The 17068-nt window shown below is 35.8% G+C and overlaps 2 protein-coding genes across 2 annotated transcripts; both read left to right on the top strand.

The window, feature by feature from the left end:
* Nucleotides 1-638: 638 nt before the first annotated feature.
* LOC149230778 (heat shock cognate 70 kDa protein-like) lies at nucleotides 639-2644 on the top strand. Its single transcript, XM_089376136.1, has one exon. The coding sequence runs from the start codon at nucleotides 695-697 to the stop codon at nucleotides 2552-2554; it is 1860 nt and encodes a 619-aa protein (XP_089232262.1). The 5' UTR covers nucleotides 639-694; the 3' UTR covers nucleotides 2555-2644.
* Nucleotides 2645-12859: 10215 nt separating this feature from the next.
* Nucleotides 12860-15130, top strand: LOC149230777 (heat shock 70 kDa protein 18-like). Its single transcript, XM_089376135.1, has one exon. It carries the CDS (start codon nucleotides 13064-13066, stop codon nucleotides 15065-15067), a length of 2004 nt encoding a protein of 667 aa, XP_089232261.1. The 5' UTR covers nucleotides 12860-13063; the 3' UTR covers nucleotides 15068-15130.
* The last annotated feature ends 1938 nt before the right edge of the window (nucleotides 15131-17068 follow it).

The raw sequence follows: 17068 nt of genomic DNA, 5'->3' as shown, positions 1-17068 counted from the left end.
GGTTATTAAAAATAATGTTTTTTTTGAAATACTGAAATTTAAAATGATTTTAATAGTTTAAATTATTTCGAGGGCCAAATATTAAAGGTTATTAAAAATACTACCATTTTTTGAAATACAGAAATTTAATCTAAATTTATGATGAATGATTTTAATAGTTTAAATTTTTTTGAGGGTCAAATTTACTTTTAAACCTTTTGAAACGGGCCAAAAACCCGGAGACTCCTATTTCAGAGCTTATAGCAATATTAATGCAGTCTGACATGGGGCCGATATAACAGGATATAACACCCTACTATTTTTTTTCTCTCTCATTACCACACGGCCTGTGTTATATCGACCCCATGTCAAACAGCATTAATATTGCTATAGGGTCTGAAATAAGAGCTACCCAATAACCCAAAAAAAACTAGACGGCGACCTATACACTCAACCGCATTAATGCCATAAGAAATAAGCGTCGCTCTGTGTTTGGAGGAATGACAATGAATGATGGCGATTTGACATGTCGATCCAATACCTTGCTTTTGCTTTCTCATGAAGAATTAAACATTGTTGAAAAGCGAAGCGCCGACCTTCATATGCCCAATCATGGTGCACAGCCAAGAATCTCGTATGCTTTTTATATATTTCCCTCTTCTTCCTTTTTCTTTGTAATACCCAACGCCTTCCCTCTGCTTTGATTTTTTCCTCCATGGCTTTGTCTCATAATCTTATTGGTAAGGCTATTGGCATCGATCTCGGAACCACTTACAGCTGTGTGGGTATTTGGCGTGGTGACCATGACAGAGTGGATATCCTTCCCAATGAACAGGGAAACAGGACTACTCCCTCCATGGTTGCCTTCACAGAAAATGAACGCCTCATCGGACAGCCTGCAAAGAATCAAGTCGCTTCTAACCCTGCAAATACAATCTTTGATGCCAAGAGGTTGATTGGCAGGCGGTTCTCAGATTCCTCTGTCCATGCTGATAGGTGCCTTTGGCCTTTTTCTATTGTTTGCGGATCCAACGACAAGCCCTTAATCCAGGTGACGTTCAAGGAAGAAGAGAAAACTTTTACCGCTGAGGTAATCTCGTCAATGGTATTGCTTAAGATGAAAGAAATTGCCGAATCATACCTGGGCTGTCAAGTGAATAAGGCTGTCATTACCGTTCCCGCTTATTACAACAATTCCCAGAGGCAAGCCACTAAGGATGCTGGGAAGATAGCAGGTTTTGAAGTGTTACAAATATTGAACGAGCCAACCGCTGCTGCGATTGCATATGGCTTTGACTGGAAAGCTTATGCATCACAAGATGGGGAGAACTTCTTATTCTTTGATTTGGGTGGAGGAACATTCGATGTTGCTGTGCTTAATATAAAAAAGCACAAAATTGAAGTCAAGGCAGTCGGAGGAGATACCCATCTGGGGGGCGAGGATTTTGACAACAGAATGGTGAGCCATTTTGTGCAGGAATTCCAAAGGAAATACAAAATCGACATATCTTCAAATGCAAGAGCGCTTAGGAGGCTTCGCAGTGCATGCGAGAGGGCCAAGAGAGAGCTGTCTTCCTCTGTGGAGGCCATCGTTGAAGTACCCTGTCTCCAAGAAGGCCAAGACCTTCATTCTAAAATAAGGCGAGCAAAGTTTGAGCAGATGAACATGGATCTGTTTGAAAAATGCATTGAAATTGTTGGCAAGTGCTTGGAGGATACTGGAATGAGTAAAGCCCAAATTGACAACGTTGTGTTGGTGGGAGGTTCTACGCGAATACCCAAAGTGCAGGAGTTGCTTAAAGCTTTCTTCGACGGCCAAAAGGAGTTGTGTAAGTCCATCCATCCTGATGAAGCTGTAGCTTATGGTGCTTCCGTGCAGGCTGCGGTGTTGAATGGCGACAACACAGCAAACCTCATACTTCGAGATGTCACTCCCCTTAGTCTAGGGGTTGAAATTAAAGGGGATATGATGAGCGTATTGGTCCCTAGAAATACACAAATTCCGGTTAAAAGGGAGGGCAAATACGTTACTGTGGAAGACAATCAAGGAAGAATGAGAGTACGCGTGTATGAAGGGGAAAGGCCTAATGTCAAACACAATAATCTTTTGGGTGAATTTGTTTTGGAGGGACTTCCTCCTGCACCTAGAGGCGCTGTCATAATCACCGACACCCTGGAGATCGATGCAAACGGAATTCTGAAGATGTCATCAGAACATAAGACAAGTGGGATAAAGGAGACGGTGATCGTGACGAATGAGAGCGGTAGGTTGAGCGATGATGAGATTGCCAAAATGGTGGCAGAGGCAGAGAAACTCAAAATTGAAGATCAAGAGTGGAAGGAAACAGTGGAACTGAGGAATGCACTGGATCAATACATCTACGACATGACTAAAGGATTGAATAACGAAAAACTGAGTGGAGAGATGAAGAAGAAAGATGTTCAAAACATCAAAGCAGGTCTTGAAGAGGTAGGTGAATGGCTCAGTGAAAATGCGAATGCAGAGAAGGATGAATTGGTAAAGAAAATGGAGCATGTTAAAAGATTATTTATAAAAATAGACAAGAGCCCATAGGGGCGGGTAATCTGAGTGAAATTCTAAATCATCTGCAACAGCATCCATATTACATTTTTGAGTTTGTTAAATCATTTCTCTATGTAAATTTGTTACATATCGATATTTACAATCCTTATATCATATTCTATATTGTAATTTGTCTCTGAATGATCAATGGTGTGGATTGTGATTTTAAAGGGAATCGCTTCAAATTTTCAATTGAATTTATTAACATTTTAACACAATAAAACAAAATATTAGCTTGATTAATAAAGAGTACTTCCACTAGTACATAATTTATGCAGCACTTTTAGAAACAAATTTATTTATAAAACAAAATATTAGCCGGTCAATAAAATACTTCTACTAATATATAATTTTTGCTACATTCTTAGAGGCACAGTTGTTATTTAAATTTCATGCGCCAGACTTCCTTCTAGATGTTGAGGAAAGGGAGAATGCTGTAATTATATCATGTGATTGAAATCATCTTGAAAGGTCTAAGTTCATGCTTTCAGTTCTGTTATTTAATATATGAAGTAGGCTAGGGTGCTTTATTAAATAGTTTTTGAGTTACATGTATTATGATGTTGAATATGAGAATGCTGAAAGGAGTTGTCAGCCTAGGTTGATTTGTATTTAATCATTTTTATCTGGGCAGCTGCCAGAAAGGCTTAACACTTACAGTGTTATATTAAACATTCAGATTATAATTGTTGTTGTTTTGAATATTCAGATAATAATTAAAGGAATGTTTTTTTTTTTCCTTAATATCTTGTTGAACATTCAGATTTTATATAATTTATTTGTTAGTTCTTAACGTTGATTTGTATTTGATCATTCTTATCTGCACAGCTGACAGAAAGGCTTAACGTTGATTTTTATTCTTCTCTGCACAGCTGACAGAAAGGCTTAACACCTGCAGTACTATATTAAACATTCAGATTATAATTATTGTTGTTTTGAATATTCAGATTATAATTAAAGTAATTTATTATTCTTATTTTTGTTCATTTTTTTTAATATTTGGATGAACATTGAGATTTTGTATAATTTATTTGTTAGTTCTTAATGTTTATTTTTTTTGTGTATGGTAGCAATTTGTGTTAAATCATGGTTTATTAATATTGAGTTGAACATTGAGATTTTGTATAATTTATTTGTTAGTTCTTAATGTTTATTATTATTATGTAAGGTAGTATTTTGTCTTAAAGCATGGTTTATTGAGAGGTTGCTCTATAAGTAATTGAAGTACTCACTATACTAATTATTTTTTTTAGGAAAATGCAGTTCATGCAATTTAGCATTGGGAATGTATACTCATTTATGGAATATATGTTTCTAAATGAACACTGAGTATTGAATTTAATATGTCTCACAAAACTAATAAGACAATTAACAAGAAAAGATGTATTTCATATCAAAATTAAATTAATAAGAAAAGATGAAACTTAACATCAAAATCGCAGGTGAAGTGGACATTCGTTAATGTCATTTATTCATGAAGTATACCTCTAAGCTATATTTATTTAAAAAAAAATGTGTATTTTTTTGTATTTATGAAAGGTTTATATATTCAAAGTTGATGCAAGTTTGAAGATATAGATAAATAAATAAAATAAATATTTTTAGTTAAGAAAATTTAAATAAATGCAATATTAGATGAAAGCTTCCTCCAATTTGAATTTTGAATTTTTTATCATTATGAAACAAGGGCTACATAGTAGCTAGTCCTATATAGAGGTCCTATCATAAATTTCTATTATACCCAGGTTTGTGAATATGAATTTTTTTATATTTATTCGTATTACAAACATTTTATTATTTTGAATATCATTCTTTCATTAATAGTGTAAAATTTATCAGTGTATTGTAATTTATCATTTTTATATACGTGCTCCGCGCCATGGGAATGTCCAAACCCTAGGGCTTGAAACTTGCAAATTTTGACAAACACAGTAGGAGCGACAGACAGAAAACCACTAGAAATAAAGAGATGACAGATATAGATGGGGGGTGGAGAGATCCCCTCCTACGAGGATGCAACTGTTGGAGAGTCAAGCCGGAAAACCAAAAAGCAGTGGAGTTCCCAAGAAGCGGTTAATCTGACAAATGGCCCAGTCCTCGGAGCAGGATGGCAGGCAAGAAGTAGAGGGCAGTGTTTGCCATGTGCAACAGAGAAACCCAGATTTATAATCTCGATGAACAAACTGGAAAGATACCACAACTTTATGAAGGATCATGTGATGATCTGCAAGTTCACAGGCGTTTGGCCTACAGAGAAGGACTTGATCAAATGGATACAACAGAAATGGCAACCCAAAGGCCATATCAATCTGGGAACCAGAGGCTTCTTCACGGTAATCTTCTCAAACTTGCAAGATAAGGAAAGAGTATTTGAAAATTGCTCATATTTTCATTGTGCTGCAGGCCTATTCATGAGATATTGGGAAGAATGCTACAACCCGGATAAAAAGAAATCCCTGGCCGCCGCAGTCTAGGTGCGACTCTTTGGGCTCCCAATGGATTTTTGGGATCCGGAAATATTGGAAGGAATCGGGAACACAATAGGAAAATTTTTCAAAATAGTTGAAACCACAAAAATAGGTCGATATACTTCATATGCTAGAATCTGTGTATATATGAATATATCATAACCCATCCCTGAATCAGTAGAGCTAGAATATCATGAAGACATCTAGCAACAAACCTTGGACTATGAGCATATCCTATTCTGATGTCGAAGGTGCCATTAATATGACCACTTATTCAAAGAATGCTCGTTGAACCAAGAAGGTCCAGATCCCTCTCTTGATGTTTGGTTTACTTGAATTTTTTTTATAGAGAAAGAGAATGATAGCAACAACACACAATAGCAGACTGTGTAAAGAAAGAGAGGAGTTGTGCTAGTGGCAATGAACCTAAATATTCCAACTGAAAGTTGGACAGGGAGGACAGTTAAAGTGTTCTCAAGAGAGGTGAGTTGAGGATATAAGCCTAAAGAGAGTAGAAGGTAGTTCTCAAGAGGTTCCAGAGATAGAGAACCAATGTTTATCAAAGACCAAGTCCAGAGAGGGATTGGTGAGGTAATTGACAGCAGGGAAGACTTCTTGTTGCAAGAGGCTTAGTGCAGTTCATAATGAGTGAGGAGCTCATAAAGTGAGATAAGAAAATGAATACTGATAGTCATAGCAGGGGTTCAGAGAGAAGCCACAACAGAAGAAAGAAAGGTGCCAAGGCAAATGGCATATGGAAGTAGTTCACTGATGAAGAATATGAGAGGGAGAAGGCTGAGATAATAGTTCATCTTGAAATACTGATGGGACTGTTACAAAGGAATGATAAAGACCAAAGGTATGGTTGGACTATGAAAAGAAAGAAAATAAAATGGAAGTTGCTACAGAGAGAGATAAAGAGGAGAATGTACATCAGATTAAGTGAGGAACTCAAAGCAGCTAAGTTAGAGGTGAAAGATGGCTATTGTAGACCTGAGCAAGAGGTTTACCTTGTTGAGGAAGGAACCATTAATGATTTTCTGAACTGTTGGATAAGTTCGGATCAGCAGAGAGATGTAATGATTGAAACATCAAAGAAAGAGGAGCCTAGTGTTTTTGAAACTGATGATTTGTGTATGTATGCAGGTAGTGAACAACCTTTAGAAGATATGTTTATGCAGGTTGCTGAAGAAATGAAACTGTTAGAAGAGATGGTTGTAATAGAACATTTCTTGATTGAAAATGTATTCAAAGACACTAAATATGGACAAATGTTGAAGACTACTAAGGATGGTGAAGATGATGAATCTAGTAAGACTTGGAAAAAAGATGGCAGACGGCCTGAAGACAAAAGGAAATTGCAGATTGAAAAAGGAGAAGTAGAAAAGAGGTATGAAGATAACCTTATGATAGGAGCAAACAAGAGTATATGTGCAGTGCAAACACTTGAGGTAATGGGATTATCTCTTCAATTTTTATTCAAAAATTATGAACCTGTATTGATAGTTAATGGACAAGAAATTGTCTTGGAAAGACATAGTGGAACATTAATGGAAAGGACTCTTACTAAAGAGTGTACTATGGAAGATGACAAAACAAAAATTTATAAGGGGAATTCAGTCCAAGGAGGTAGAGTTAGTCCAGAAAAGGATGTGAAGAGGAAAGGAAAAGAGGACAAATAGGAACTTAAAGAGAAGTTGGTAGAGACTGATGCACAACAGAAAATTGAAGACAATGTTATTTGTACAAATTCCAAAAAGAGTAAAGTTGAATGTAATCAACAAACTGAAAATAGAAAGGCAATCTCAAAGGATGAAGACAAGGATGCTTTCATGAACTATGCATATGCAGTGAGCAACAAAGGGGTTCAATGGAAGGTGATATTCATGGTGTTGACAGTAATTTTTACTGTTGTAAAAGGGACTCTACAGTGGAATGAAAAATCTATTGTATATAGTGATTTTGTTTCCTGTATAGAAACAAAGAGAACTTTAGGTTCTAAAATCAGAGATTAGCAGATTTTAATTGAAAAGAAAGAGGAATGGAAAAGGCAACTTAGTGGCTTACAAAATTTGTAAGGAAGAAACACGAAGAATGAAAACGATTGTGAAAGGAAGGAAGGCTAAAGAGAAGAGCAGAGAACATAATTCAGAAATTAGACAACATCCAGAGCAAAGTAAAAACAAAGAAGACTTTTTCGAGACAAGACAATATGGAGGAGGATATGACAAGTTTGACATGTCATATGTGCATCAAGAGAATGATAAATCAGAGAAATTAAGGAGCAGTGTTAGCGGAAAATGTAATATATTTTCTGATTTTGAATTATTAATTGTTGAATGTGGTTTTCAGGATGAAGGACAAACTGCTCTTGGAGATATGTTTGCACAAGTAAACATAAATAATTATGTAAGTTCTAGAAATGCAGAAAGTCAGTTTTCCTTATGGTAACAAGAAGATGAGAGTAGGCAACTAGTTGACTCAGAAGTTCGGGATGAAGGAAGGAAAGTCGGGATAACTCTTAACCAAGTCACTGCAGAAGAGAAAGAAAATTACAGAGGATGTGAAAGTGCAATCCACAAACAGATTTTGTTTTTAATCCAAAGAAGATTTGAATATCGAGAGTTTATTTTGAATTTGCAATTGAAAATTGGGATGAACAGTTCAGTTAAATTTACCAGGAATATGGAGGAAATTGAACAAGGTTCAATAACTAAAATATTTGCAACTGATGGACAGTATCGCTGAAAGGTTATATGTTCTTGTATCAAACAAGAAACAATCTTCTTTAGAGATTGAGAGGATTCTACTCAAGATATTGGATAGGTGGATGATTAAAACTACAAAGGTGATGAGCATGAGGAATTGTCAAAGTCAGCAAGTCAAGGAAAGATGGAAGGATATACAGGACAGAAAAAAGGAAATGGTTTATAGACAGAAGAAGATGCTAGTGATTGAGTCAGAAATCAGAATATACAGTCAGGTACAAGACAGTGGAAAATACATAAATTTGGAGCTCAATTCTATTGAGATGATGACAAGACAGTAGCAGACGAAGGAGCAGAAATTTATGTTGTTTGCGGAGTTGTTTATGGAGGATATCAGCATCAAAACAGTATGCAGTGGAGATGATCATGACAACAGAGCACAAGGATATCCACAATACAGAGTTTGGCATCCAGGAGGAAGAGAGAAGGAAGTAAATGCACCTGCAATTGGAAAAGGTCAGACATCCAATTGGAAAATGAAAGCTGATGAAGTTTACAACAAAGGAAGTGGAAAGACTCATGAATAGGAGTCCATGAATTATTTCAACCCGGGGAGTCTGATGCAGGAGCATTCTTCAAGGTTTATAAGACCTAGGAGTCTTATCACACATTTACTAAAGGGAGTGGGTTCCCTTAATTATTTATTTATTTTCCTAAGTTTATTTTGAGTTTTAAAGAGATTGGAATGTAATTTGATTAATAGGGAATATCTCATGAGTTGTATAGATCTTAGGAATGAATGAGTAATCCTAGGAAGAGTGAGGATTTTAGGGATTTGAAATATCTAATTTAGGATTTTGTTGAGGGAAAAATGGAGTTGAAAAGATACTTTAGGAGAAAGTGAGAGAATTGTGGGATCAAAACTGAAATGGTTCATGAATCCTTTTCTTTTATATATTGTAAGCTTTAGAAACATTCGAGAGGTTTTTTTTTCAATAAATAAGTTCTTCCTTTTGGGAAGAGAATTGAAGGTTAGCTACAGGTTAGAAAGAGTAGTAGATGGATTTTATGGAAAAGAACTGAAACAATCGAATGTGAAGGTTTCCTTTGTAAATATTTTATAAATACCAAAACAGTGTAGATTTGTATATATCTGTGTGATAATCGGGGTTCCTTCGCTCGAATAATTGAATTTGTGCACTGGTAGCGAGAATCTGTGATTATTAATTTCCGAATTGGTATCTTGTTGCATCTCTGTAATTTATACGCATGAATGGTCAAATTCCGGAGGTTTTAGATTCCCTGTGAAATGATTGAACCTGTGTTCCTTATGTTTCAAACTCACATGATTCTGTGTTCGTTATGGTTTGATTCTGTAATAATACTTTTGGTGATAGAGATTTATGTTGGTAACTACCCTTGGCTTGGTGGTTGGATGCTCTGTAAACTCATGTCTGGTTATTGATTAGCCGCAAAGGAATAATCGTGATAGTCTAAAATCTAGCGGATTGAAGATAATCGACAGAAATTGTGTGAATTCGGAGGGGTGTTGTGGTTGTAGAGTGCACACTGGAGTCAAGGTAAAAGTGGCGAATGAGAAAGAAGTTTGGCAGACTGCTAAAATTGACGAAATCGCGGGGAAGCGGTGATCGTCCGATCAGAGGAGATTGACGCATATCGCGTCAGAACATGCAAGTAGGTTAACATTTTAAACAGACGCGATGTGGTTATTAAAAAGAGTTTAAGGTTCAGAGTGATCGGACCGTCCGTTTAATGGGTGATTGGATGCATATCTCTTCTGAAAGTTCGCAGGTTAACGTTAGAAATGGACGCGATAAGGTTTTATACAACGGGATTAAAACCTCATTGAGTTCCGACCATCAAGACCATTCGTTGGTTGATTGATCAGACGATAATCGCGCATGAACATGTGCGTGGGTTAACGGACCTGTTGTGACCCAATATGTTATCAAAGAGGATTAAATTTTATTTGAATTCTGGTCATACAAGTCAAACGATCGTTTCATTCCGGCTGTGTTTAAGCATATTACATGCAGAGAGGAGTCACACGATTGTGTGAGCTGTGATATTGTGAAGAATTTTTGTGAAGGAAACCATGGGCCACCGCAAATAAAGCATCTCATAATAAAAATTAACCATACAGCAGTCCCATAACCCACCGGCCAAGGATCAGATCGTGAAATATGCGGCTTTGCTGCAACACTCTACAAATTGTACCCTATGGAACTCTAGGCTTTCAACTTCATCCAAATTTGTAAACCTTTCTCCACCAAACTCCAAGTTGGCTAACTCCATATAGCTTCACATACCTTAACTCATTAGATAACTAAGTCCATCCAACTCTATCAACCTTACTCCCTTAAGCGTCAATCTACTTGTCTTTATCCAACTTTGTGAATTCTAACTACTATAAATACCTTTCAACACTTCATCATTACTAACTATATTATGTCAATATTAACCTTAATTTCATATCATATTGTAAAACGCTCGTCTTAATTTCATTTGGAAGGGCATATATTCATCCACCCTTTAATAAATGAAAGGTTATAAAAAAATTGTAATTTCAATGACAAGTGTATATTAAATAAACCATTTCATAAAAGAAATGTTAAAATGAAATAGTTTTTTTTTTCTAAATCTTGAAATTCCAAAGAAATGCCAACAAGAAAGCAAGTGGAGATTTTCTAAGTGTGAAAGAAATCAAAACATTTGTCATAGTGACATTTCCAACCTAAGCAAAACCTCACATTGAAAAATTGAGGCAAACAAAATTTTCTTGATAGGAGGATAAAGAAGAATACCTTCCATTTAAGACTTTCTTTATGGAATCGTAGTGAGAAGACTTCGAAAGGGACCAAATCCACAGGGACTAATCGGCTCGTTGGATTAAGCCGGAGCTCTCGCCTCGACACCTCCTGTGTCTGAATGGAAAAAAACTAGACGAACACTACTGGTGATGATATTGAAATTTGTATTACTCTCGCCTCATATGCTACTAGGTTTCCATCTCGATCTGAATCAACAAATTCGAAAACCAAATCAATTGGCCCTGCCTTTGCTTCTAGTGTTGATTAAAGGCCAACAACAATTTAGTGTTGGATCGTGGATGATAAATTTCCCTCTATGGGTGATGGGTTGCACCCTTTGCGGATGATTGGTCGCAAACTTGCAATTCAAATGAAAATAGGAAAATTGGATGCAACTCGCAGGGAAAGAGTGCTCGAGGATAATCAGGGAGGAGCAAGAGCCGAGAGAATGTGTGAATTTGTTGAATGGGTCATTGGGTTTTCAATGCACTCTGTCACCCTATGCGAGGTGTAATAGCGCCAACTTGGGGTATCAATTTTCTAACCATATTATTCTTATGACAAAGTATGATTATTAAAAGAAGAATAGAGACAACACATCAAGACGACAACACTCACAATGACGTTATATATATATATATATATATATATATATATATATATATATATATATATATATGTTTATTACAATCCACTATATGGTCCAATGTGGTTTATTGTAGGAGACTCAATGTTTTCCACCCCGTTGTAGAATATTTAATGTTTGGTACCCAAAACTGCATTAACATGTATCATCATTCATGATTTCATTAACCCCACATCATATCGCCATTCGTCTACACAATCTCAATCCCTTGTAGTCCTACATACTTTTGAAGTCTCTATGTGTGGTCTTCTCATGTACCTATTAAAAGTTATTAAAAATAATGCCCTTTTTTAAAAGTTATTAAAAATAATGCTATTTTTTTTAAAACAGAAATTTAAAATTATTTTAATAGTTTAAATTTTTTTGAGGGTAAATATTAAAAGTTATTCTAAATAGTGCCATTTTTTTTTGAAACACAGAAATTTAATCTAAACTTACGACGAATGATTTTAATAGTTTAATTTGTTTTTAGGGCCAAATTTACTTTTAACCCTTCTAAGACGGTCTAGGAACCCGAAGAAAAATTGGACTAATACCATAAGGAATAAGCGTCGCTTTGTGTTTGATGGTCCTCACCAATAACAATTCATTTATCTCTTTTAAGCATTAAAAGTTAGTACTCTAGATTTACTTAGGTTGATGGGGCATTGAGAGATGGAATTGCTTTTAGAACCAATATATTAGATCATCATTACTTTGTTATTATTTTTATTTATTGTTTATATAAAAATAGGAGTAAATTCAAAGAACTTGAAAAAAATATTAAAGGCTATTAAAAATAGTGTTTTTTTAGATAAAAAATTTAAAATGATTTTAATAGTTTAAATTTTTTTGAGGGCCAAAGGTTATTAAAAATAGTACCATTTTTTGAAATACAGAAATTTAACCTAAATATATGATGAATGATTTTAATAGTTTAAATTTTCTTGAGGGCCAAATTTACTTTTAAACCTTCTCAGACGGGCCAAAAACCCAAAGAAAAACTGGACGGCGACCTATACAGCTCAACCGCATTAATACCCTAAGTAATAAGCGTCGCTTTGTGTTTGATGGCGGAATATTAAAGAGATCATGTTTGATCCTCCGCGCCTCCCAAAAAAAGAGCGATTTGACATGTCGATCCTATACCTTGCTTTTGCTTTCTTATGAAGAATTGAACATTGTTGAAAAGCGAAGCGCCGACCTTGATATGCCCAATCATGGTGCGCAGCCCAGAATCCTTGATATATTTCCCTCTTCTTCCTTTTTCTTTGTAATACCCCAACGCCTTCCCTCTGCTTTCATGTTTTTCATAATCTTATTGATTTCTGTTCTAACCTAAATATGAATGCTGAAGAAACACAACGTTCACCTAATGAAATGAAAAGAAAACAGATTAAGATCAACATATTTCAGTGTCTTCAATCCCAGTAGTTTAAGATGGGCCCAATTTCATAGGTGAAATTGATTTTTAGTATTTTATCATTTATGATAAAGAAAACTATCAAATTGAGATGACATTACTTGTTTAAAATCTTGAATTGTATCAAACTTCAAAACAGTTTAATGGTTTAATTTTCTTTTGTAATTACTAATTATATATATTATTTCGTGAATTAAATTTAAACAACTATAAATCTAACGGTATATATACGGCCCAACCGCATTAATAGCCTAAGGAATAAGCGTCGCTTTGTGTTTGATGGTGCAATGAATGGAAGGAGATCGTGTTTGATCCTCCGCGCCTCCCAAAACGAGCGATTTGACATGTCGATCCATACTCCATCGGCCAGCGATGATCCTATACTTTGCTTTTGCTTTCTTATGAAAAATTGAACATTGTTGCAAAACGGAGCGCCGACCTTGATATGCCCAACCATGGTGCACAGCCAAGAATCAGTTATGCTTTTATTTCATTGGATAGGCGGGAGCCTCCGGCTTCCTTTATATATTTCCCACTTGTTCCGTTTTTTAATACCCAGCGCCTTCCCTCTGGTTTGATTTTTTCCTCCATGGCTTTGTCTCGTAATCTTAATGGTAAGGCTATCGGCATCGATCTCGGAACCACCTACAGCTGTGTGGGTGTTTGGCGTGGCGACCATGACAGAGTGGATATCATTCCCAATGAACAGGGAAACAGGACTACTCCCTCCATGGTTGCCTTCACAGAAAATGAACGCCTTATCGGACAGCCTGCAAAGAATCTAGTCGCTTCCAACCCTGCAAATACAATCTTTGATGCCAAGAGGTTGATTGGCAGGCGTTTCTCCGATTCCTCTGTCCATGCTGATAGGTGCCTCTGGCCTTTTTCTATTGTTTGCGGATCCAATGACAAGCCCTTAATCCAGGTAACATTCAAGGAAGAAGAGAAAACTTTTACAGCTGAGGAAATCTCGTCAATGGTATTGCTTAAGATGAAAGAAATTGCCGAATCATACCTGGGTTGTCAAGTGAATAAGGCTGTCATTACCGTTCCCGCTTATTACAACAATTCCCAGAGGCAAGCCACTAAGGATGCCGGGAAGATAGCAGGTTTTGAAGTGTTACAAATATTGAACGAGCCAACAGCTGCTGCGATTGCATATGGCTTTGACTGGAAAGCTTATGCATCACAAGATGGGGAGAACATCCTAATCTTCGATTTGGGTGGAGGAACATTCGATGTTGCTGTGCTTAATATAAAAAAGCACAAAATTGAAGTCAAGGCAGTCGGAGGAGATACCCATCTGGGGGGCGAGGATTTTGACAACGGAATGGTCAGCCATTTTGTGCAGGAATTTCAAAGGAAATACAAAATTGACATATCTTCAAATGCAAGAGCGCTTAGGAGGCTTCGCAGTGCATGCGAGAGGGCCAAGAGAGAGCTGTCTTCCTCTGTGGAGACCATCGTTGAAATGCCCTGTCTCCAAGAAGGCCAAGACCTTCATTCTAAAATAAGGCGAGCAAAGTTTGAGCAGTTGAACATGGATCTGTTTGAAAAATGCATTGAAATTGTTGGCAAGTGCTTGGAGGATACTGGAATGACTAAATCCCAAATTGACAACGTTGTGTTGGTGGGAGGTTCTACGCGAATACCCAAAGTGCAGGAGTTGCTTAAAGCTTTCTTCGACGGCCAGAAGGAGTTGTGTAAGGCCATCCATCCTGATGAAGCTGTAGCTTATGGTGCTTCCGTGCAGGCTGCGGTGTTGAATGGCGACAACACAGCAAACCTCATACTTCGAGATGTCACTCCCCTTAGTCTAGGATTTGCACTTCAAGGGGATATCATGGACGTGTTGATCCCAAGAAATACACAAATTCCAGTTAAAAGGCAGGACAACTACATCACTGTCAATGACAATCAGGAAAGAATGAGAATAAGAGTGTATGAAGGGGAAAGACCTAATGTCAAACACAATAATCCTTTGGGCGAATTTGTTTTGAAGGGACTCCCGCGTGCACCTAGAGGCGATGTCCAAATCATCAAATGTCTGGAGATCGATGCAAACGGAATTCTGAAGGTGTCAGCAGAGCATAAGACTAGTGGGATAAAGGAAGTGAGGATCATGACGAATGACAGCAGTAGGTTGGGCGATGATGAGATTGCCAAAATGATTGCAGAGGCAGAGAAACTCAAAATTGAAGATCAAGTGTGGAAGGAAACAGTGGAATTGAGGAATGCATTGGATCAATACATCTACGACATGACTAAAGGATTGAATAATGAAAAACTGAGGGGAGAGATGAAGGAGAAAGATGTTCAAAACATCAAAGCAGGTCTTGAAGAGGTAGGTGAATGGCTCAGTGAAAATGCGAATGCAGAGAAGGATGAATTGGTAAAGAAAATGGAGCATGTTAAAAGATTATGTATAAAAATAGACAAGAGCCCATAGGGGCTGGTAACCTGAGTGAAATTCTAAATCATTTGCTATCGCACCCATATTACATTTTTGAGTTTGCTAAATCATTTCTCTATGTAAACTTCTTACATATCGATATTGACAATGCTTATATCATATTTCTCTGAATGATCAATGGTATGGATTGTGATTTTAAAGGAATCAAATTGAATTGAATTTATTAGCCTAATTAATAAACAGTACTCCCACTAGTACATAATTTATGCAGCACTTTTAGAAACAAATTTATTTTTAAAACAAAATATTAACCTGGGCAATCTTCTACTAATATATAATTTTTGCTACACTCTTAGAGGCACAGTTGTTATTTAAATTTCATGCGCCAGACTTCTAGATGTTGAAGAAAGGGAGACTGCTGTAATTATATCATGTGATTGAAATCATCTCGAAAGGTCTAAGGTCATGCTTTCAGTTCTGTTCTTTAATATTAGGTAGGTTAGGGTGGTTTATTAAATAGTATTACAATGTTGAATATGAGAATGCTGAAAGGAGAGTTGTCAGCATAGGTTGATTTGTATTTCATCATTTTTTTCTGGGCAGTTACCAGAAAGGCTTAACACGTACAGTTTTATACTAAACTAAACATTCAGATTATATAATGGTTGTTGTTTTGAATATTCAGATTATAATTAAAGTAATTTTTTTAATTTTTCACTAGTTTTTTTTTTAATATTTTGTTGAACATTCAGATTTTGTATAATTTATTTGTTAGTTCTTAATGTAGATTTGTATTTGATCATTCTTATCTGGGCAGTTGTCAGAAAGGCTTAACACCTGCAGTACTATATTAAACATTAAGATTATAATTATAATTATGGTTGTTTTGAATTTCAGATTATAATTAAAGTAATTTTTTTTTTCTTTTCGATCATTTTTTCTAATATTTGGTTGAACATTGAGATTTTGTATAATTTATTTGTTAGTTCTTAATGTTTATTATTTTTATGTATGGTAGTATTTTTGTTAAAGCATAGTTTATTGAGAGGTTGCTCTATAAGTAATTGAAGTACTTACCATACCAACTATTTTTTTAAGAAGATGCAGTTTATGCAATTTAGCATTAGGAATGTATACTCACTTATGGAATATATGTTTCTAAATGAGCAGTGAGTATGTAATTTAATATGATTGAACCTAATATGTTTCACAAAACTAATAAGAAAATTAACAAGAAAAGATATATTTCATATCAAAATTAAACTAATAAGAAAAGATGAAACTTCATATCAAAATTGCAGGTGAAGTGGACATTCCTTAATGTCATTTATTCATGAAGTATACCTCTAAACTATATTTATTTAAAAAAAACATGTGTATTGTTTTTGTATTTATGAAAGGTTTATAAATTCAAAGTTGATGCAAATTTGAAGATATAGATAAAATAAATATTTTTAGTTAAAAAAAAATTAAATAAATGTAATATTAGATCAAAGTTTCCTTCAATTTGAATTTGATTCTTTTATCATTATGAAACAAGGGCTACATAGTAGCTAGTCCTATATAGAGGTGCTATCATAAATTTCTATTATACCGTGGTTTGTGAATATGATTTTTTTTTTATATTTATTCGTATTACAAACATCTTATTATTTTGAATATCATCCATTCATTAATAGTGTAAAATCTATCAGTGTATTGTAATTTAGCATTTTTATATAGATGCTTTGCGTCATTGGAATGTCCAAACCCTAGGGCCTGAAACTTGCAAACTCTGACAAACACAGTAGGAGCGACAGACAAAAAACCGCTAGAAAGAAAGAGATGACAGATACAAACGGGGGGTGGAGAGATCCCCTCCTACGAGGATGAAACGACTGGGGAGTCAAACCAAAAAGCAGTCGAGTTCCCAAGAAGCGGTTAATCCGACAAATGGCCCAGTCCTTGGAGTGGGATGGCAGGCAAGAAGCAGAGGGCAGTGTCTACCATGTGCAACAGAGAAACGCAGATTTGTAATCTCGATGAACAAACTGGAAA

The sequence above is a fragment of the Pinus tabuliformis genome, chromosome J, assembly GCF_031772625.1.
Source record: "Pinus tabuliformis cultivar Carrire ecotype Pingquan chromosome J, CPIR1, whole genome shotgun sequence".
Lineage (NCBI taxonomy): Eukaryota > Viridiplantae > Streptophyta > Pinopsida > Pinales > Pinaceae > Pinus > Pinus tabuliformis.
Note: the sequence above shows the minus strand (reverse complement) of the source record. Positions and strands in the feature narration are given on the sequence as shown.

Excerpts from the sequence above, each read along its gene's own strand:
- LOC149230778 (XM_089376136.1), top strand. The coding sequence starts at position 695 with ATGGCTTTGTCTCATAATCTTATTGGTAAGGCTATTGGCATCGATCTC.
- LOC149230777 (XM_089376135.1), top strand. The coding sequence starts at position 13,064 with ATGCCCAACCATGGTGCACAGCCAAGAATCAGTTATGCTTTTATTTCA.